Genomic DNA, 23,486 nt, shown 5'->3' with positions numbered 1-23,486 from the left:
TAGTTTGTTTGCTTGTTTGATGTAGTAATGCCTTTATTAAGCTGCATAAGACAAAAAAAGTATACTTCATCCTGATTTTAAAATGTACTAAGTTTTTAAGCATTAATAAGCATTAACGAATGTTTGACGATTTTATAACAGTTGTGTATGAGTTGTCACCAGTGTGAAAAGATGAGTCACTGCTGGAAAACCAAAGGATTTGCAAAACCTGGAGGATTTTCTGAAGAACAGTGAATAATAAATAATGTACATTATAAATGATAAAGCTGCGGACCATGTCTAATGACCGCCTGACCTTTGAAAGACCATTTGGTGTTAGCTTCTTCCTGAATTATATTATTACGCCTTATTCATCCAAATGACACATTGTGCCAAATTAAAAGAAATCAGGAGGCTTTTGTGCAATGCAAAATAACATATTTGCGATTATACGTCAAAGAAAAAATGACATTTCATGTCAAGCTGGCATGAAGCAACACACCATCAAAGGGCAAGGAATATTTTTATTATTTTATTGAGAAATTATTGTTTTAAAAAGACCCAAGCCATATTCCAACTTGAACTACAGACTTAGTGCGCTCAGTTTCCTATGTACAAGGACTTCACTGGCTTATCACATTCAGAACAAGTTTAGATAGTATAGTTATCTCCATTTGTCTTGACAAAATACTGACCTACTGTAAATGTAAGCTACAGCGATACTAGCAGGGTTGTGGTGAGTTGTAGACTTAGGCGGCTGGCAGTGGGGCGTTTACATTCTACACACAGGACAGAGAGCAACACTTCCACTGTGCCCTGTCAGTAACAGACTAACAAAACAGTTTCTGAGTATAAAAGAGTCCAATTAAAATCATGCACATGTCATTTCCCATTCACCAAGTGTCTGATCAAAGTGTGAGTTAAATTAAAGGAATATTTCAGGTTCAATACAAGTTAAGATCAAGCATTTGCGAACTTGTTTTCAATAAAAATCAATGTTACAGTGAGTATCTTAGAATGGAAGTGACTGGGGCCAATTCTGGAGTATTTAAAAGTAGAAATGTGAAGCATATAATTTTATAAATGCACTTAAATTAATTCTTCTGTACAAGTCATTTTTGTTATATTTATTTAGTATATATTAGTATAATACTGATGAGACTAAGATGAACCAAATTCTGTTCTAAATAAAAGTTTTCAACTTCCTGTTCATAACAGAAATATGAAAAAATAAAATGCACAAAAATATCAAGCAGCACAACAAGTTTTCAAATCATCATCAGTATGATTTCTGAAGGATCGTGTGACACTGAAGACTGGAGTAATGATGCTCAAAATTCAGCTTTGACTCACAGGAATAAATTACAATTTTAAATATATACAGTTATTTGAAATTGTAATAATATTTTATAATATTACTGTACTTACTGTATTTTTTATTAAATACATGAAGTCATTCTAATCAAATTATTTTTTATTTATTTATATAAAATCTTGCTGCTTAAATGCCTTGCTGCTATTCTATTGAAGGACAGAGTATTTCATGTTTATGAACTGGTCCCACTCACTTCCACTGCATCAGTGCCTTTTTTTGTTTGTTTGTTTCTATTGTCAAAATGATTTTTTTGCTAAACAATCAATATCATGACATAAAAACTGTTGAATGAGCTTAAGTTGCACTGAACCCAGACTTTTGTTTTAAAGCTCCAGGGACAGTCTACAAAAATACATGATTCTTGCACACATGAGTTTGAGCAGCCGAAATGGGTCGGGAGATCTCCTAACGGACACTGAACAACCAAAACAATGTTGGCACAGGATTTGAAGAACAGTTAAATATATCTGAACGTGACAGACTCTCTGAACACACAACATCTCTCAGCTCAGAACGACTGTAGTAACTAGCAGCAACACAACAGAAGAATTGCATAACAATTGTAGTGCAACGGGCAAATAAAAGATCATCTCTTTTGGTCAAGTTGGTAACAAAATGCAGTACGTAAAATATGTTTGATATCCACCCACCAAAACAAATCCAGGTGTACCACGAATGGAATATTTGTATTAATGTCTAGTTTTTGAATCACTGATTTGACTTTAATTCCTCAAGTCATCATATTGCGGGTTCAAATCAGCTACAGGTACATCAGAGCTAATCAATAACTCAACCTGAAACATCTGCACGTACCCAAACCCCCTGGATTCTGATGTTCTTGTAACAGTTAACCTGTTCAAATCAAGAGAAATCAAACACTAAGGACTTGAAGGATGGACGCTTTGTCTACGCAAAGGTGTTCTCTGGATAGCTGACTTTAATCGTTCCCCAGTAGCAGGCTCGTACCAGACAGATGAGGCCCAGGAGATACGCCAAGGCCCAGGACACATAAGTAGCGTGGTAACGCCTGGCGAAGTCCTGAGTGCCAACCTGAGAGGAAAAACACAGCGATGTGATGATGTAAAAAAAACACACTGAGTTTAATAGTTCATTTCCAGAATCCAAAATGAACAACTGTCAAATGCTAATTTGAGTGTTAGTTGTTAGTTGGTTGGTAACTTTTTTTAGGAACTGCAACATAATATATGGTTTAAATCAATCTGTGAGAATGATCATCTGACCCTGATGTAAATTACCAGCGGGACTGAAATAAGTCTGTTACTAAAGAAAACCGTGACTTCATGTCAGTGGAAAGTATACCGTTTTCTGCTGTGTATCCAGGAAAATGAGTAAGTGTCTCCAGGAAGCTTTTTTGTTTTTATCCATACTGTCATGTAGTGAAACTCCTGGAGAACTGCCCCCCAGGACACACGTTCATAAGGGGTCATTACATGACAGGTACAAGGACAGCTAATAATAAATAAAGAATAAATCATTTATATTCTTAGATTCTGTTAAATAATATATTGCAATGTTTTTATCTCCTTGTTGCATGTTTTATTTAAGTTTTCTTTTTTTTCCATCATCTATTTATTTTTATATAATTGTTGTATTATGAATTGGATGGAAAAGCTGAAGTTAAACAGAAACATGCTTTAACCTTTTAGATGTTCAATTATCTAAACTTGCTCTTCTGAAAAGATGTACACATTAAAAATAATATTTTCATATAAACAAAAATTAATATTTTTATACACTGAAAAAAAAAAAAACGTTTATACTGCTATAAAAAAAATTTAAATCCAAAATACAGTTTACACTGCCTTGGTGACATTTAAATAATAAAATCTTAATTTAAACATATGCACAAATAAATATACATAAAGTGTACACATAAATATACATATATGTAAGATTTTTTTTAAGGTTTTTGAAAGAAGTCTCTTAAGCTCATCAAGGCTGCATTTATTTGACCAAAATACAGTAAAACAGTAATATTATAAAATATTATTAAAAATTTAAAATAACATTTATATTTGTATACATATTTAAAATGTAATTTATTCCTTTATTTTTTATGATGCTGAATTTTCAGCATTATTACTCCAGTCATCAGTGTCACATGATCCTTCAGAAATCACTTTAATATTTATCAGTGTTGAAAACTGTTGTGCTGCTTAATATTTATGTGGAAACTATGATGCATTTTATTTTTCAATTTACTATTTTGAATAGAATATCCAAACATTTGTTTGCATCCATGCTGAATAAAAGTATTCATTTCTTTCAAGAAAAAACTTCCTGTCCCCAACATTTTGGATGATAGAGAACACAACAAAATGAACTATGAACCATACTAAATAATACCTACCGTTAAACCGACGCCGATGAAAATGCAGATCATTCCGACTGTAATGTAGGCACAGCAGCGTCTTCTGGGTAGAGCACTGCCTACAGAGGATCTGAAGATGAAGATAGCAGATGTGCTTAGTTCTAGGGCTGCTTTAACCACACACCTGATGTTTCAGTCCCTCAGTACAGCGGTATAACGCTTTTATAGCAGGAGTTAGTCAGTGCATGCCTTTCAACTCTACATAGGAAAGGCAGTTAGAAAATTTTAGTTAAAAAAAAATTGGCCAAATAATTTAATTTAGAACAGTGATCTTCAAGAACAGCTTCCATTACTCAAACAAGAAACAGTGTGTACATCTGCTCAGATCCTGACGTGATGCTACGCACTTTTCCACATCAAAGACAGTTTTTACAAATATGAGCGCTGGCGTATGCACAATCTAAGATCAAATCTGTGCGTATGCATGCTTTATAAATGAGGCCCTGAAACTACAAACACTGGAAAGAGTAAAATGACTTGTGTCATTTATTTAAAGAGCATTTTTATATTGGTATAACTTAAAATAATGATTTCAGGTTTAAACCGGTTCTGTTTGGGTTTCTAAAAAGCAAAACTCCTCATATTGCTTTACTGACGAATTATTTATTTAGTACAAAACAGGAAACACGATGCTTAATTTAAAAATAGACCACCATAATCATTAACAAGAACGTTCACCCATAAATGAAGATCCTGTCATAATTTACTCACCCTTAAATTGTTTCAATCCTCAAGTGCACAGTATTTCTTCTGTTGAACACCAAAGAAGATATTTTGTAGAAGAAATAAAAAAGGTCCCCATTGACTTCCATACAATTTTTTCTGTTTGTTTACCCGTATTCTTCAAAATATCTTCCTTTGAGTTCAACAGGAAAAAGAAACTCGTACAGGTTTTGAACAACTTGAGGGTGAATCAATGATCACATAATATTCATTTTTGGGTGAACTGTCCCTTTAAGCTCTTTTGAAATTGCCGTCATTTATAGTAAATAAACTAAATTAAACATTGACTAATGAATTTTTTTTGCTTTATTTAAAATGTGTAAATTCTACTTTTATATTATAGCTAATTTAGCTTTTTGTGAACTTAAGTTGTAAAAAACAAAAAACGTCAACCTACATTAAGTACTCTGACTTAAGTCCAAAGAAAATACACTGATTAAGTATAGTATAGTCTTTATAATAAATGTTTTTACTTTCTTTGAAGATACAAATTTTGAGGACTTTTTAAGAACTAAATATAATTTGAGAAAAACTAAAACTTTTTCTTTTTTAAATAGTATTCATCTTTAAAAAAAGTTGGTTTAAAGTTTTTTTTTTTTTCTCAGTGTACCGGGCCTTTGAGATCTCACTCGGTTCAGCAGCACAGAGCCCTCAGTCACATGGTATGCTCTTTTTCCTGTTTGAGGGCCATTAAGTCTTACCATGACCCTTCACATGCCTCTCATGTGATGGGATCTTCAAACATTCTTCTAGAATCACGACAAATCAGCTGCTTGTATCTCCTTCTGTGCCTCTTCCGATGCTCTGCGTTCAGGTGGAAATCTGTGCTTTGCTTTGGGAGACTCGGCTCCATTCATCTGTGCTGCAACATCTGTTGTCGTAAGTCTCCCTCGCAGCATCACTAGTGTGCAGGGCTCGTGTTTCAGTGTGTCAGCATGATACGCTCGCTGTCTCAGGTGACTGGCAGACAGGCATCACATTGCCTCCGTCTCTAACTGGAACTGGCCAGGGTTTATTTACTTTCACATCTACAAACGGGCCAGTTACAAACTCAAGCCTGACCTGGGGGCTAGGAACGCACATCACACACCGCGATTTACGACATTTCTCCTGAGAACGGCCCATCACTGGTGGAGCATTGCCACACACACATCGCTTTTTTGATGCACAAATATTATGACAAATAATGCCAACTCACATTTTTTTGCAATGCGGGCACTTGGCCAGTGTATTGAATCGGAGCTCCATCCACTGCAAAAACAAGGAGAGTTGAGAAAGAGGTTACGTCTACAGTACAGTAAGCAAACAAACAGCACGACAAATCATTTTCAAATCTACACCCAACTTGATTCCAGCGGTCAGTGCATAACATTCAGTATTAGTTTAAATGGCTGCTGATAAATGATTCAAACAACTAGCAAATCTTTTGGAGACGATTTAAGTGAATAAACTGACATGTATAAAGGATTATATTAGGAGAATTAGTGGATTTAACCCTGTACAAAGGCAAAAAGCAGTTAAAAACTAGAATTCTTTAAGATTGTAACAGAAGATCTCACAAAAAACATGTAAATCTTTTTTTGTTGTTGTTGTTGCATCTTGCCTCTGCAGGCTACAAGGAGTTATGATCATCTGAGTCATAGGGCTCCAGACGAAAATATACAGCTAAATGACATACAGGAGCCAAACGACTTTAAGTTGACAAATTACAGAATTGCTTACTATGGATGACTGCTTAGATGTTCATTGAGTTCATAGCTTCTTACTTTAGTTATTAACAGTCAGTGGATGAAATGAAGATTCAGTATATAGACTGACAACATTAGTTATGTGAATTAGTTGCTTAAAATGCTTTGAATCGATCAAACGTGATGGTAAAGGCATGTTACAAAAGATTTCTATTTCAGATAAATGCTGTTCTTCTGAATGGTCTTTTCATCAAAGAATCCTGAAAAAAATCATACTCACAGTTATTATGTTTTCAACATAAAAATAATAATAATAAACGTTTTTTCTTTTTTTTTCTTTGAAAAGCAAATCACAATATTAGAATGATTTCTGAATAATCATGTCACTGGAGTAATGATGATTGAAAAAAAATCTGTTTTGACATTTTAAAATATGTAAATATAAGTAGAAAACTGATATTTTAAATAATAAAAATATTTCAAAATGTACCTTTTTTATTGGCACATCAAATAAATGCAGGCTTGGTGAGCAGAAGATAATTCTTTTAAAAATATAAAAAATCTAACCATTGAAAATCTTTTGAGAGGCAGTGTAAATGAAAGTAATACATTTGAATTTTAGTAAATTTTTCACAGTCTGGAGCCCTGGAATCATGCATTTCTAGTTAGTTTGTCATTCAGTCAGTTCCACCAGCTGAGAAGGTGGCAGTGTTTTAGGACCTTGAAAAGATCAGAGGGGCTGCGAATAGCCAGGCCTGAGGAAGACTGGGAGCACTCATCATCATCATCATCATCATCATCATCATCATCGCTGCCCTACACAGCAGGGGCATCACAGGACACTAAGAACATGTACACTATAGGAAAACTCTACAGCACATGTACACTACCCTACAAAAGTCTGAGGTCAGGAAGATTCTCTAAAAGAAAGCAATGAATACTGTTATTCCGCAAGGATGCATTCAATTGAAAATTACAGTAAAGACATTTAGAATGTTACAAATTATTCTGAACATCTTCGTCATCAAAGAATGTATCACGGTTTCCACAAAAACATATTGAGTGGTACAATTGTATTTAATATTGATAACAATAAGAAATGTTTCCTGAGCAGGAAATCTGCATATTAGAAGGATTTCTGAAGGATCGTGTGACACTGAAGAGTGGAGTATTGATGCTTTGAGATTACAGCCATGGATAACATTTTAAAATATATTTAAATAGAAGGCAATTATTGAAATATTACTAATCCTTCCCAATGTTACTTTTCAAATAAATGCAGCCTTGGTGAGCTGACGGACCTCCAGCTTTTGAATGGTAGTGCAAATGCATTCACAGATCTTCTCTGCTTTGAACATACTGAGACGGGAAGAAATATTACAGTAAGTCAGAGATGAAATATGAACATAAAGATGTGAGAGCTTACAAGGAATGTGTTGCCGCAGTGGCCGCAGACCACACGCATGCCCTCGGGCTGGACGGGCAGAGCTGGCTGGGCGGGCTGCTCCTCTGGGATCACCATCACAGGACTCAGGTTGATGATCCGTCTGCTGGGGGCCCATCAAAACAATCTCAGTTTTTCACTTTCTACATATTGCAAGCATTATATTAAATATGCTATTAAGCATGCATCATGTTTGATAACCCTAACCCTATCCCTAAATTATTATCACAATCAAAACCCTGTTGTACAGAACCTACTACATGTTGTATGTCATCTGATTAATAATTTATACTTAATAATATAAAAAGAAAAGGCCTTTTAGTGTAATTGTAAAAAAGGTTGTGGTACTTGTCTTTCATCTGAAAGTGGCAAAATCCTTAATTATTTTTATATTTTTAGTAATATTTCAAGATGGACACTGGAGTGAGGTTTACTTTATTATCAATACATCCTTTTGTTTTCTGTAAAATTATCATTGCATTAAATTGCATTATATGTTCTGCCACCACAATAAAAACTACAGCTTTGATCATAAAACTAAGCATTTAAATACAATCTAAGACAGAATACTGTGAGATATAGCATGACAACTGACATTTCCACGCATTTTAGGTAAGCAGTCTATTATACTGTTATAAAAATCACACTGATTTACATTACAAACTATCTTTTTAGCCATATAAGAATCAGCAACTGGAACAAATTGCATATTTTAGCTCAGTTTAGGCCTCCTAATAAAACTGAGGGAAACTAGATGATTTTTCTTCCTCTAGCAGCAGTATCTTTGCTAAAATTGTAATTTCTTTAAAAAACACATCTTACTGACACCATTCACACTGTATTATACTACATGAGCCGTTTATGGTAATGCACATCCGCAGTAATACTTTTACACATCCCATAACACATGCAGACTAATTGACCCTCTGAAATGCGTCTTACACACTTACCAGTTGGGCCGAGGGCATCCTATCCTCCTAGACGTGTCTTTACAGATAAGCAGGCAGTTGCAAGGACATCTAACGTACTTCTTTCCTGTTGGTGGATTTTTTATAGGCTGTCAAAAAAACAGACACATCATGTTTCAGACGGGGACCATGCAATATGCATGCCTTAATATATTAAATCTCCCTTATGATTCTGAATGTGCTTAACTGCTTTGCTGTAATCTTTTCTTTATGTAATAATTATATTATTATAGGGACTTGACTAGTCTGGCAGGCTTAATGCTTCTAGACAGAGCAAGCCTTTAATACATTGATCTTATTGAGGTCAGGTCTGCATAGGAATTTATGAAATCTGAATCAAGCTGAAGGTTTAATGTAATGCAACACATACTGTATATACACTAAACCATTCTGAAAAAGAGCTGTGCAAAGCCCTTTAAAATCAAACAAGATGGCAAACATCATGATTTTTGCTGTTATGTGAATCAGGTGACTGCGGTTCAGATGAAGCATCCACTGTTCATGTGAGGTGTTTCTCATGCAGACAGTTCAATTATATTGCAATTCAACCCTCCTGAGCGCACAACACTTCTGGGTATGTACGTGGATCCTTCATCCCAAACACAATTACTTGTAGGCTCTATGAGGCAGGGAGGACTATATAGTGGACCAAATTGATCTATTATTCACTGATAAACTTCACCTCCACTAAAGCTTGTGTCTAGTCTGCATTCTCGCCCAGATTCAAAACTTGTGTTGTCAACAGCTGCAAATACTTCTGTGACTCTAATGTTTTTGAATCTGAATATCTAAGCAGCAAAGACATCAGGCTCAGCAGAGGGGAAATGTCAAAAAGAGACTTAAGAGCTGTTTTAGCTGTTTATGGTTGTCAACCTGTCATAACTTGCTGCATTTATGAACTGATATGCAATCGCGTACATAAATCAGCTGCTACACAGCTATAAATATGGATGATATTCGATGAGAATTTAAAGTTGTAACAATCCATTTTAGAGAGTCTGTTTTCAGCCTTTGTTTCTGAATTAGTTGTATCATAATCTGAAACTTAATTTCTTAACATTATTATTATTCTTTTTTTTTACATCCATCAAGTTCCAAATAAATGATAAATGAGATGAAGATTAGTTACAATCCTATTCAAACGTTTTTATTTTATTTCAATGTTCTTGGAAGAAGTCTTATGTTCACCAAGGCTGCATTTATTTGATAAAATACATCAAAAATAGAATTATTGTGAAAAATTATTAAAGTTGAAAACGTCTTTTAGTTTTGAATATATTGTTAAATGTAATTTATTCTTGTGATGGTAAAGCTGAGTGGTCATTATCATTACTTCTACTACAGACTTTAGTGTCACAAGATCCTTCAAAAATAATTCTTACACGCCGATTTGCTTCTTTTTTCAGGATTATTTGATTCTTTTTCAATTGAATGCCTCCTTGCTAAAAAGAATTATTAATTTATTTAAAAAAAAAAATCTTACTGACCCCTAAACTTTTGAATGATATAGTGTATGTAAATTAAATTATTGAATTTGCTGGATTAGTGAAATATAGGCCTTACCAAATGGTTCTTTATTATCATTCATCATTGAATTTTTTGTATATACTACAATACCATAAAATGATACCATAAAGTATGCATCAACTGTTAATACAGTTGGGGTCTCTTACCGTGGCCTCATTGCAGACGGTGCACTTCACCACGTGCTGATGGAGCTTGCCATCCAGAGTTATAAGAGACTGGCACACTCGACAGTTAATGACAGGAACTCCACCTGCATCTGGACTGGCGATGGCTGTGTAGGGCGGAGGTAATTCAGCTGCAGAGGGACACAAACCAGCATGCAGTCTGTCAGTGTTGCATGACTACCACACTCTTAAAATCAAAGCTTTCAGAAGGGGTTTTAGCAGTGATGCCATGTTTGGTTCTCCAGCGAACCTTTCAGTGAACGGTTCTCAAAAGAACATTTTTTTTCTTAGCGTGAAGAACCCATTTACACTATAAAGAACCTTCTGTGCGATGGAAAGATTCCATGGAAGCGAAAGGGTTTTCATGGAACTATAGATACCAATAAAAGAGTGTATTGTTTGTTACAGATTTTAGCTTGTTGAGTAGTACAAGATACACCAAGAATGACATACTGTTTGGGAAGTTAATGTACAGTCAGACAGGGTGATCAGGTTTATCACCCTAAAGAGGTTTATTTGCCATAATGACCAGCTCAGATCCATTACTCCATGTATAATTCCACATTATTATAAGGCTATTTCTTAAATACATCAATAAATGGGCATGAAGTATTGATTTGAGTTCAAATGATTTCATTACGTGAGAAGAAGGAGACCACAGAACAATAATAGACAATAGCAATTTCGCAGTCATTCTACAAAATATTTTACTTTGAATGACCAACAGAATGAAGTATTCCAGACAGCCGCGTAATAAGCAATGATATTATTTTGCTGAATGATAAAACCTCATAAATTAATCAAACGGTACAACTGCATATAGACCGTCATTCTTGTCTTTAAAGCTAGAATCTACTAATATATGATATATTTCTATCATGAATGTGTCTTGATTTGAGTCCCATCCAACGGACCCAGAAATGCAGATTCATTGTGTTGAGCAATAAGTGCATCCTACTCAATTACTCCCTCATCCAATTTCAATTACTCCCTCACATCCATTTCACAGAAGCTGGGCCATCAGCCAAACCCTGCACTGAGTCTCTGCTCGTCTTCAGTGTTACTGAAATTCAGAGCTCAGCCGCTGCTTGTTCTCAGTGAAATTAAGACATGTTCCTCCTGCTGTCTGTCACTTACTCTGAGGTCACGCTGGCCAACGACACAGTCATACTGCAGCCATATTGAACATGTGACACCACAGCACAACTGACAGCAGCTCTGGCCCCATGACCTCCCTCAGCTGTCAGGGATCATCCATCTCACTATGTGCTGCTGCAGGACACCAAACACACATGCTTGATTCTGAGAACGGAGATATTTTTATCATATGTAAAACGTTTCAATATTGTCCAAATAAAGAAAAAAAAAAACAAGTCCCTTGGGGATTAATAAAGTTACATTGTTTTGATATGGCTGTACCAGAAGAACCATTTTTGGTTCCACAAAGAACCATTCAATCAAAGACTCTTTAAAAAAAAACCTCTTTTTTTTTAGCTTTTTATGATATAATGAAGAACCTTCTTTTAGCACAAAGAACCTTTTGTGAAACAAAAAGGTTCTTCAGATGTTAAAGGTTCTTTATGGAACCATTCAGGCAAAAGGGTTCTTTTATGGCATCGTGAAGCACCTTTATTTTTAAGAGTGTGGTGCAGATGAACCTGCTTGACCCTGTGTTTATATGACACAAAATCAGCGTTGTCATGAACAAGTACTGTGCAACTGTGCTTTTTTTTAAAGGTGAATTTCTGCACATCTAGCAGCACCAAACTAAACGTCAAAAATAATTGAATTAACAGTCTCGCCATTAGTTTAATGTTGCTGTGTCAGGATGATCAAACCAGCAATTCAGTGTTTTAAAGACAGTGCATTACTCAAAACATTATTAGCCTTTAAGTTACAAAAGTCACTTCTCTGTATTGTTTTCAGTAGATTATAAAAAAAAAAAGAGTCTGAAGTTGCTGCTATCTCATGTGCTTGGTAGTTGTGTACATTGTAGTAGGGGTTCATGCTGACAGTTCATAAGCAGATATCCGTATGCCTCACGAACTAATATAGCATATAGTGTCTCTCCAGGGGCAGATGGACAGCACAAGTCTCATTTCTCTGACACCATCCTGCACTGTTTGTAAGATGAGAGGCCTTTTCCCAACCCTGGGTCCTGCAGACAGCTGTTGTTGCAAGTTGCAACTCCCTCTCTGTCCGTCTCAGTATCATGTTTAAAATCAGAGAGAGGTTGTGCACCCCATGTGCAGCAGAGATTAGCATACATTGACAATAGTGAATACGAGAGTGTCCACAAGTCAGTATACATGTTCTGGTTTCCCCCTGAATTCATAATCTGCAGCTGTATGGATAATGTGCAAAATTGCATTATTTTACACTGAAATGACACTTGTGGCTGGATGTAAGCACTATTCTGTATCACAACACTAAAATGTAGTTTGAAAAAATGGATATTCAGGATCATGTGCACGACTGTGAAAGAAAGGTGTGCGCTCGACTTATAAAACAAGACAAAACGAGTGCATCACTGTAAATCTTAATAATCTTTGCAAGCCAAAATTGTAATTGACAACAAAATTGGATTACTTGCCCAGGCCTAAGGCAACGTTGATCCAGTCCTGTCCATCCCTAGACCTTCAAGAGTTTCAGTCAACTAATATTAGTTTATCTTGTGAGATGCTTGCAGAAATGACATGACATCACCAGCGGAGAGAGCAGGTTTTCACCTCGGAGGACTTATCACATATCACTAAAATAAAACCCATTCAGTGAATGTCATGCAGACAGGGTCAAAGCTTTCTAATCCTTTGTTCTACTCAGTCTAACAGCACAGAGCATGGTTAAAGACTTTGCAGACTGGTTTTAAGGTTTGCTGCACACAGGTGTTTCCAATAAATGTAGCGTGGGCTTTCAAATGCAAATGCAACTGCAGAATAAACTCAGCAATGTTGTGCACAGACTCCAGTCCAGTTCAGTAGTTCCTCCCCCAACATAACAAGCTAATCCCTCTCATAGACTCAGCGGGTGAATAAAAAAGAAAAAAAGCCAAAGAAACGGTAATCCAGGGCTTTGAAATACTAGGCCAGATAATAATGCTAGAGTACATAGTTTATGCCGTCCACATCACCTGATCATGGTACTTCATGGTAATAAAGCCATTTTGAATAATGAGTTGAAGTGTAAGCTGATCATTACAGGAAAAATGTAAATCTTTTTCTGCTAATCAGGAAGTGCAATATGGGTAGATTTACAAAAGAGCAAATATGGGTTGACAGACTGTTTAGTAGGGAGACATTTGGTCAATTTGGGTTTACAAGTCATTCCTTTGTTTTCAAATATTTCAATGAAATATGCATTAGATGTTAATAAAAGTGTATTTCACATCCCAGAATCGCTATAATTAAATTGTATTATCTTATATCACATAGGTTATATGTCAGTATTCTATTGCCTCTTTTCTTCTCAGTATCTGCCAATAAAAAAATTAAAAATAAACTCTATTGCTTATCAATTTTTTTGTTTAGTGGGACAATGTGGAAATCTGATGTCCATGAATGTGTCCTTAAACAGTCTTTGGGGGTCTTATTTATCAGTTGGTTTGAAAATCTGTGTTCAGTTCACAAGGCCCTCATTTCTTCAGTTCAAATCACAAAACTGGTTTTACTGTTAAATATGAAATGTATAGTATATAAAATAGTATAGTATGTAAAATACAATATACCATAAAATGGTCTTTTCTACTTATTCATACTTGCAAAATGTGGAACTATTAAATTTTTGGCATCATCACTTAGATTTGTTGTCTCATTACAGCCTGGCAATCAAATACAAAACCAATTATTCATGATTAGAAGGATACTAAAGTAAAAGCCTGGAGATCAATCACTGAAAATCCTATACTGATTGATATGCTGTGTGGAGGACCGGCCTGCATGTCTGTGGTGGTTCTGCTAATAATCCCAGAGAAAAAAACATTATAGGTATCCTCATTACAGTGTAATTACACAAATAAGTACTGGGTAACAATAATTAACACCAGACACTTACTATAGGGTTAGGATTAGTTGCATGTAATTATGCATAATTTACTGTTGTTTCTATGTAACAATGAGACTAAAATATAGTATCACCAGCATTACTGTGGCAAACTAAGAATGTATATAAAACATATCTTCAAAAACAAAAACTCCACACTCTTCACAGCCTATGTGCAAACAGAAAACGTTTATATTTAGGCTACAAAGTGAACTGACGTCTTGTGTCTTCTCTTTGTTGTTTACTATAGCAGTATGTCTTATGTAGGAATAAAGAATTGTTTTATGACTTACAATGTTTAATATGTTGATAGAATCTATATAATGTGTTCTGGGCCTATATGATAGGAACTTGTATGAATGTGTATGGATGTAGACAAAACATTTCTTGTAGGCGAAATGTCAACTCCCTGATCTTAATGCAGCACCTCGAAATAACAAATCTGCAGCCGACTGAACCGGTGTTAGTGGACCGTCGTTTAATAATCGATCAATCCGATTGTTTTGCTCCTAACTAGCTTAAAATTCGACACAAAGTATCCTTGTCAAAGAATGCAACATTTTGCACCCATCAGATGAGGCTGCGATGGCACTATCAGGCAGATTGAGGCCCGTTCTCCTGGCACGATCATCTGAGCTGTTATTCCTTGTCGTCTGCAAACAATGTATCATATTAAACGGGCTGTAGGCTGCTAAGGTTCTCGCCCACTACTATACGCCCTAAATGATTCAGCACTCCTCCGTCAGTCACAATGCACAGTCATTTACCTCTCGGGTTCGGGTCCTGCAGGTACGGCGGAGCGGTGGGCGTGACATTCCCCGAGTTCGGTGCTGACAACAGCGGGGATCGTTCATCCATACCATCGGAGGCCATTATATCAGCAGGTCAGCACAGAAAGCAGCGGCAGCGGCGAATGGTGGTGAGCTCCGTCCGCTGCTCTGGAGAGGGGCACCGTCTGAGACTCTGACTCCAGGCAGGGCAGAGGAGAGGCGGAGTCAGAGACGTAAGCGGAGCCGGGAGGATGGGGAATCACTGCTGCTGGAGCGGATCATGGGATTGGGATCTCCTCACTGCCTTCTGCAGCCACTGATGACTGCTAGTCTTTCCCGAGTCTATTCATTTGACCTTGTAAAGGTGTGTTTGCTCATCACGGAGAAAATGTTTAGGTTCTGTCCTGAAGCCCTTTATCGGTCATAGCCTACTGGACCAGTGGTTTTCAACCTGTGGTCCGCGGCCCCCTAGTGGGCCGTGGTGGTATTGCAGGTGGGCCGCCAATTATTTTCTGTTCATTTCCAGTCCATTCTAGGGCTGTGCGATTAAAAGAAAACGTCCTAAAATCACAATTTGAGCGTGCGCATATGCCTAACTCCAGGTTCACACACTGTCTGTGATGCGCCTTTTTTCTGAGCCAATGTTGACGGATCAGAGCGTTCTCACTGCGGTAAAAGGCTAGAAATAAAAACGTGCGAAAATAATTCATGTCTAAAACATGAGCATAGAGTGAATTTGTTAGTGAACAGGATGCAGTTTAAGTGAGAGGAGACACGTTTTAAGTGTGCACACTCTCTCCTCGCAAAGCAGCGTGTATCTGAGCAAGCACGACCGGTTTTGTGACAGAGCAAAGGAAATCTGCTGCGAACAGAGAGATTCGCACTCGTGCATTATTTTAATGTGCTTTTGCGTTATATTTATGCGCTCTCACTGCTGAGCGCATACACATACTGTATACACACTGCAAACACCTGAGGCACCGCTACAATTAATGAGCTCTATGAACAATGCATGGCAAAAAAGAAAAAAAAGTCCCTGTATACAGGATTTTTTTTTTTTTTTTTTTTTTTTTTTGCCACAAGTCTATAAATTTTTTTACATCTTCACTATAGTGATAATTTTGACTTATGTCTGTTCTAGAGATGTTACAACTTTTTGATAAAGCTCTGATTGGTTTTCTTTTGGAAATATGTTTCAAATTAATCCTGAATGCATTTATGACTGTAAAAGCACAATTGCAAAATTGATCAAAAAAATCGCGATAGTTTTTTTTTTTTTGTCCATATCGCACAGCCCTAGTTTATTCAATAAATATAGTTTAAAATCTAGCTTCTGAGTACTAAGTTATTAACCCAACAATAGCGGGGTCAGTTAATTTTTTTGAAGTGGGCCGCGCAAACATATGTGTTTCGTTGTGTGGGCCGCGAGTTGAAAAAGGTTGGGAACCACTGTACTGGACGATGGTGCCAGAAGAAAAATTATTTGTACAGCCATTGCAGGAAATGTGCGCGTTCAGAATGTACAGAGCTGGGGCCAGCTGTATAAAAACATAGCCATGTTAAGACTGTCTTAAGAACTAGTTTAAGTCACTCTTACTTTTTAGAATCAATTACACCAATCTACCTTTTTATGAAGCTTACTGACTTTACAAATTTATGACCAGTCTTGAATAAACCAAACAGGTCTAAATAAATAAATAAAAGAAAGAATAAATTAATAATTAATTAATTAATTTTAAGACTAGTCTAAGCAGTTTATGCTACTAGCACCTGACTCTATAATTCTGTAATTCTTATCATTTAACAGTCTATTTAATTCCATCAAAACACAAAACTAAAAGAGCTACACTGAACACCTATAGGTCACTAAAGTGTCTATAACAAAAAACTAAAACAAAAAAAGATCAGAACATAATACAATGAAACATCAAATTTGATTAATAGGCCGTCCAAATAAAAAAAATAAAAAAATTGTATACTCGTTTTAACTTTGTGGTTTTCTATTTTTAATGTAATTTTTAGCATTCTTTGCCAATAATTTGATTTCATCCTAACAATATTTTGTTTATTCTTATTGGTAAAAGATATTTTAACTTTATAGCCTATTACATGTATATCATTTTCAGACAAATTACTGCATGCTATGTTACCTAACCTATCTTTTTAAGTGTTTTAAAATATGTATATAAAGGTATTAAAACCGGTATGTGCACATGTACAGTTCATTTCCCCATATATAAGGGGACATATGTAAGGGGACACTGTGTTAGACACAAACACACAAAATGACTGCATTCTGCATTCAGGCATGTCCCATGAAAATATCTACATAGGCTATGAATGCAGTTACATACGTTATTATAGTTTTGTTCATTTGCAAAGTAATTATTTGTTTTTACTTTTATTTTTTTATTGCAGGCAATAGGGAACATAGTCCTTTTTGTTTTACATTACTACATGTTTTATTTAACTAGGGGTTTTAGACTGGTTTTACCACCCACACACACACACACACACACACACATGGTTATAGTTAAACAGTGGTAACCACAAATGAACCATAAATTACATTTCGTAAGGGTGTTGGTCCTACAAGCAATCTAAGGCGAAGGATTTGTTCATTAATTTTTATTACAGTACTCGTCGTTCGTCCAGTGGCCCTTCCTGACTTGCTGTAAGATCATAAGTATCAATATTCATGAGTTTTGGCCTTCGCTGTAGTAGTATTCTGTGTCAGTGCGCATGTCAGTGCAAAAGATAAACGACGACTGCATGACCACCGAAGCGCTCACTTACATTGATTCGTTCAGGTAACAAAAGAATCCTCTACATAAATTTTCATATTTGGTATGAGGCAAACCCATTTAAATCTTAGGCATTGTTTTATGAACGGGTTCCGACAGAAAAGCCTCTTACGTCTTTACCTTAGCTTTGTTTTTAGCAAACCGGTTATTAGCTATGCTTGTGTACGAGCTCGTGTGTCCAGGCCTACCAATGGTCTTCTTTATCATGTTTTCTTTTTTAACTTCGCACTTTCTCCAATAACATAAACACGACACGTGACTTTAGGTCCAGCAGCTTTCATAAATCCCAAACGTGATGACGGCTAATGTTTTGGACAGCGATGTCTTGCTGACACAGTGTTTATATTCTTTAGTTATATTGCCTCATGTATTCTATGTAAGAATCGGTTATGCTAATATGCTTGTAACGGTATGATGTGTTTATCGGTCTTTTTTTCCCATAAGGAATCTCAGCTGAGATCGTGACACAATGGTGTTGAAGAGTCTGTTTTATTCAGTTCTTCGTTAAAGGCCCTGTTTGATTTAAATGTTCAATCCCATTTGATTCTCTATTAAATGTCTGTTTTAAATGAAGGTTGTGTTCTATTTATTTCTCTCTTAAATAGTAATCTATTCTGTTCCTGTATGAAAGATTTTACTCCTTTCGATTAACGTTGCTTGTTGAAGGTTCATTTGGATTCTGTCCAGTTCACCGTGGAATTTCTCTTGTATTCGATTCTTTATTGAAGATTCTGTTGTGTTTGATTCTCTGCTAAAGATTATATTGTAATATTTTCTATTTGAAATATTCTGTTCTAAGTTCCCCATTTAAGATTCTATTTAGAATCTTAGAAGGTTGTATTCTGTTTGATTCTTCATTAAAAGTTCTGTTCTGTTTTCTTCTAAAGATTGATACTCTCTTCACTGTTTCATTATATTTCATATTCTTGTTAAAGATTCCGTTTTATTTCTATTAAAATTCTGTTCTGTTTATTTATTATATATTCTGTTCCAAATAGTTTTGGTGGTATTTATATGCACAGCATTTAAGTAATTCTGCTCTTAACCCTGATTTTTTTTTTTTTACCCATACAGTATTAAAATTTTGCTCTTATCAGCAGGTGTAAAAAATGGGGAAGACTCTTTCCCACCTGCCGAAGAACACCTGTCATGATGAGTGCAAGGACAGCCTGACCTCATCACCCATGCAGACCGATGACAGTAAGAACGGGGGAGATGTGTCTCAGTTCCCATACGTGGAGTTCACCGGCCGAGACAGCGTCACCTGCCCCACATGCCAAGGCACCGGAAGGATCCCGCGAGGTGCATTTCTAAACTTAGTTTAAAACACTTTGTCTAGAGAGTTCCTGTTAAATGTTGAAATGTTTTAAAAGTAACCTGATCTGAAGTGTCACCTCTCACTAAAATGCACACCATGTGACAGAATGTGACGTGTTTATGCAGGCCAAGAAAATCAGCTGGTGGCCCTGATCCCATACAGCGACCAGAGGCTGAGACCAAGGAGAACGTAAGAAACCTTGAAAGATATTTATCCTGATGTGTTTTGTTAAACCAGATAGTATCAATCCTTTTTGTGAAACTATAATAGAGCTTGCATTTGTTTTATGATATAGAATACTGATTGGGCTCTCTGACTAAATCTCTGTTATAAATGTCCTACAGCAAGCTGTATGTGACTGCTTCAGTCATTGTGTGCCTGCTGCTCTCCAGCCTGGCTGTCTTCTTTCTTTTCCCACGTTCCATTGATGTCAACTATGTGGGAGTGAAGTCTGTCTATGTGTCCTATGACCAGAGCAAACGCATTGTGTATCTCAATGTCACCGTAAGTTATCACTGAAAACACACATGGCATAAGTGATGTTTTTAAAACTGTAACAGTGTATCTGCTTCAGAAGAAAATGTAAGAGATCCCAATTAAGGCGATTCTGTTGTCGTTTAAGGCTGGAATACACTATACTGAACAGATTTTAAAATGCTAGACATCACACATTTGCCAGCTTTTAAAATGGTAATAGTGGGGAAATCAAACACTAAAAACTGTGTTAAAAGGTATAAGCTATATTTAATAGTCTGAAGCTATAAAATCAGAGTCTGTGCATGTTGTACACTACACAATTGTTGTCCAACTGTCCAAAATTTGCAGACAATTGTAGAAAAGTTTGGCAACTTGTGGCAACTTCAGAATGTAAAACGGGGCAAAAATCTGTGCAAAAGTCCTTTAGTTTATTATGATAATTTCTCTTTCTTTCTTTTAAAGAACTCCTTGAATATTACGAACAACAACTTTTACTCAGTGGACGTGGCCAACATCACAGCCCAGGTGCAGTTTTCCAAGACCGTGATTGGAAAAACCCGCATTAGCAACATAACCACTATTGGCCCTCTGGATATGAAGCAGGTAGAGCTTTATTAGAAATAGACGTTTAAAAATAGGTATGTACATTGATCATTCTTTTTTAATACTTCTGTTTTCTTGTCAGATTGACTACATGGTGCCCACCACCCTTGCGGATGAAATGAGCTATATGTAGTAAGTTTACACACTTTTCATCATGCATGAAAACATAAGACATAGTAAATATATATATTTTTTTCCTGGCAGACCTTTTCAACTTCCTCTTTTTTCCAGTGATTACTGTACCCTGCAGAGCATCAAGGTGCACAACATTGTGGTTATGATGCAGTAAGTATTGTGCAAAACATTGCAAGCTACAGGTTTGTTAATCAGTGTTTTATGGTTTTGTTGAAGCCATCAGCCCCATGTTTACATGTACAGTAATTGTGTTTAACATAATTTATACACACACACACACACACACACACACACACACACACACACACACAAACACAATATATATATATATATACACACACACACACACATAGATACACATACATATATATTTATATATAGAGAGAGAGAAAGAGAGAGCAATAAAAGTATACATGGTTTCTATATTCACACTGAACACCTATAAAAACATTAAACAATAGTTTTAATATATGAATTTAATTTAATTTAATTTAAAGTATTTATTATATAAGCCGCTTCATGGGATTGTAGTTATTTCCCTCATTAAAGCTGTCAAGTACATAGTCTTGCTTTTTTGGCGGATTTTCAAATACTTTTTAGCTTCAGATCTAAGTTTGTAATGTTGTGATTCACCTTGTAGCTGGTTGAGTTCATAACTCAGCTATTTAACGTTAAAGGTACAATTTGTAAGATTTTTGCTGTAAAATACCCAAAAACCACTGTTTTGTCCAGCTGATTACTAACAATATCTCTAATGTTTTCAACTACTTGTAAATCATGAGAAAATTCCCATTCTAAACAGTGACACGGGGCAGTGCAGTCGCCTGTCAGTGATGTTAGTTACCCTTTATTACCGCCTTTACTGACGTAGAAAACACATGACAACAGTGTCGTGGACAAATGCGGTAGCTTCGCGTCAAACTTCAACTAGAAAGAGATGCTGACCTCGCTTGTGTTTTACTCGACAGTTGAGTTGTTTTGATTCGTATCTTTACAGAAAACGTATGCTATTATTACGATCAACAAGATTAGTATTATGGGGCATACACGCCAAACGTGGGGCATCGCGTCTCTAGACCCACGCGAGGACGTGTCTGATCCATAGTCTGATCGCGTCTTTGCATTGACATTGTATGTAATCCACTCGCGCAAATCATTGAATTCGCGTTAAATCCATGATTAATCTTTCTGTCTGATTGATGGCCATCAGCGTTTGGGTAGAAGACAACAAATCCCATCATTCCACGCTTTGTCTTAGCATCATCAAACCACACGATTGTTATTGTTTTGATAGTGCACTCTCTAGTGGCAGGTCCTTCAACCTGTACCTTTAATGAAAAAATTATGTCAAAAACACTGATAAACTAATTGACATAAGTAATAAAGAAAACACTTCTTGTTTGCATTTACATTAATAAAAATTGACATAATTTACTCGCTCTTAAGTTTTTCCAAAAGTGTTCAAAAAGTTTCTTTCTTCTGTTGAATACAAAAGAAGATATTTTGAAGAATGTTGGGAACCAAACAGTTGCTGGTAGCATCTGTTTGGTTACCAACATTCTTCAAAATATCTTCTTTTGTGTTCCACACAGGTCAACTACTTTAAATTTACAGGTTTTTAACACTATTAAAGTGGAATGGAAATATTTAATTTAGTGATACATTTATAAATAATGTAAACAAATTAATATATACGCAAATGTATAAATAAATTCAATAAGCATATGTCCTAACACACTGGACTACAAAACATCAGGTTAATGTGCTTGCTTGTTGGTTTGCAGGATAACCGTCACTACTGTGTACTTCGGCCACGCTGAGCAGGTGTCTCAGGAGATGTACCAGTATGTGGATTGTGGAGGAAACACTACTGCGCTGCATGAGTACAGTCTGAATACTCCTCTGGCAGGCTAGAGCTGAGCCGGTCCCCCGTCACTCACCGCTCCACTCCATGTGTCATTGTTTCGGCAAAACTGGTTGAGTGTTTACTGCACTTCTGCCAGTTACCCACTAGATGTCAGGCAATTCACGAATGATGCACTTTATTGTCCGTGTTCTCCAAGCAATATGAACATTGCTAGATCTCAGAAGTTCTCATTCCAGTTCACTTTGCCAAACTGAATGGTACACTACAAATTCATTTTTGACGAAGTTCCATTGTTTTCAAGCACTGCATATAGTATTTAAAACCTTTCTAAAGTGAATAAGGATGTATTTGACGACCAACTGTGCTTTAGGTTATTTATTTCTATCAATTTGAACCTAATATTAATTTGCATTTCAGTGACCGGATCAATCTTAACCCAAACCAATCAGTGTAGATGCACAAGTTGGGAAAAGTAAAATGCTTCAGTCTATTTATTTTGTAATGCAGAGTTTCTCAGGTTATAATCTGTATAATCTCTCCATGAGGAATTGCCTTTAAATGCAAACTGATAAAGCACTAATAACGTAAAACAACAATCACTGGGATCTGAGAGCATCTGGCTGCTTGCATGATGGAAGATAGTATGAGATGATCATTCACTCAGATTCCCTCATGTTCAGAACTGAAACGCATTTCACAGAAATGTAGACATTTGCTTAATAAACTAGATGTGACGTTTTGATTGAAAGAACTTTACTAACATTTTTAACATTTCTCAAATGGAACTTTACATTTTTAAACATTTTAATCATGTTTAAAAAAGATTCATAGATTATTTTTGCTTAAAGGTGGTCTATTTTATTTCATAACATTTATGCAGTTCATAACAACCGCTGGCTTGATGTACCTGTACATGTTTATATGTAACACTTGTGATTTTTGAGAAAAGTGGTTTGGACTGCTTTAGAGAAACGCTGACATAACATGATGCTGACTGGTTTCCATTAAATAAATCTGGTTTGACCCATTTGCTCATTTTTTTTTTTTTTTTTTTTTTACTATGAGAATAAGAATTACAAATTCAATAAATGTATTCAAGTTATTTATTATAATGTTGCACGGATGAAAAATGTTAATATTTTTATATAAAAGCACACAATGCATACTTACAAAACAAAACATATATTCATTTGTTGCATGAATATGTATTTTTT

The 23,486-nt window shown here is 35.9% G+C and overlaps 2 protein-coding genes across 4 annotated transcripts; one reads left to right on the top strand and one right to left on the bottom strand.

Moving 5' to 3' along the window:
- Positions 1-483: 483 nt before the first annotated feature.
- pip4p2 (phosphatidylinositol-4,5-bisphosphate 4-phosphatase 2) lies at positions 484-15,349 on the bottom strand. Of its 2 annotated transcripts, XM_026289175.1 has the most exons (8): positions 15,066-15,349; positions 10,243-10,391; positions 8,552-8,658; positions 7,584-7,707; positions 6,878-6,973; positions 5,668-5,720; positions 3,726-3,816; positions 484-2,404 (listed from the first exon to the last, which is right to left on the bottom strand). In XM_026289175.1, exons 1-8 carry the CDS (start codon positions 15,169-15,171, stop codon positions 2,261-2,263), a joined length of 870 nt encoding a protein of 289 aa, XP_026144960.1. In that variant the 5' UTR covers positions 15,172-15,349; the 3' UTR covers positions 484-2,260. The 2 variants fall into 2 exon arrangements, with proteins under 2 accessions (XP_026144960.1, XP_026144961.1); XM_026289176.1 differs by lacking the exon at positions 6,878-6,973 and having other exon boundaries at positions 15,066-15,342.
- A 2,411-nt stretch (positions 15,350-17,760) lies between these two features.
- Positions 17,761-23,302, top strand: LOC113119589 (transmembrane protein 106B-like). 2 transcript variants are annotated; one of them, XM_026289172.1, is made up of 8 exons: positions 17,761-17,878; positions 18,973-19,174; positions 19,316-19,379; positions 19,535-19,694; positions 20,130-20,270; positions 20,353-20,402; positions 20,502-20,555; positions 22,190-23,302. In XM_026289172.1, the coding sequence occupies exons 2-8, from the start codon at positions 18,982-18,984 to the stop codon at positions 22,317-22,319; spliced, it is 792 nt and encodes a 263-aa protein (XP_026144957.1). In that variant the 5' UTR covers positions 17,761-17,878; positions 18,973-18,981; the 3' UTR covers positions 22,320-23,302. The 2 variants fall into 2 exon arrangements, with proteins under 2 accessions (XP_026144957.1, XP_026144958.1); XM_026289173.1 differs by having other exon boundaries at positions 17,778-17,878; positions 18,970-19,174.
- The last annotated feature ends 184 nt before the right edge of the window (positions 23,303-23,486 follow it).

The sequence above is a fragment of the Carassius auratus genome, chromosome 19 (genome assembly GCF_003368295.1).
Source record: "Carassius auratus strain Wakin chromosome 19, ASM336829v1, whole genome shotgun sequence".
Classification (NCBI taxonomy): domain Eukaryota; kingdom Metazoa; phylum Chordata; class Actinopteri; order Cypriniformes; family Cyprinidae; genus Carassius; species Carassius auratus.
This window is presented reverse-complemented; position numbering and strand designations above follow the sequence as displayed.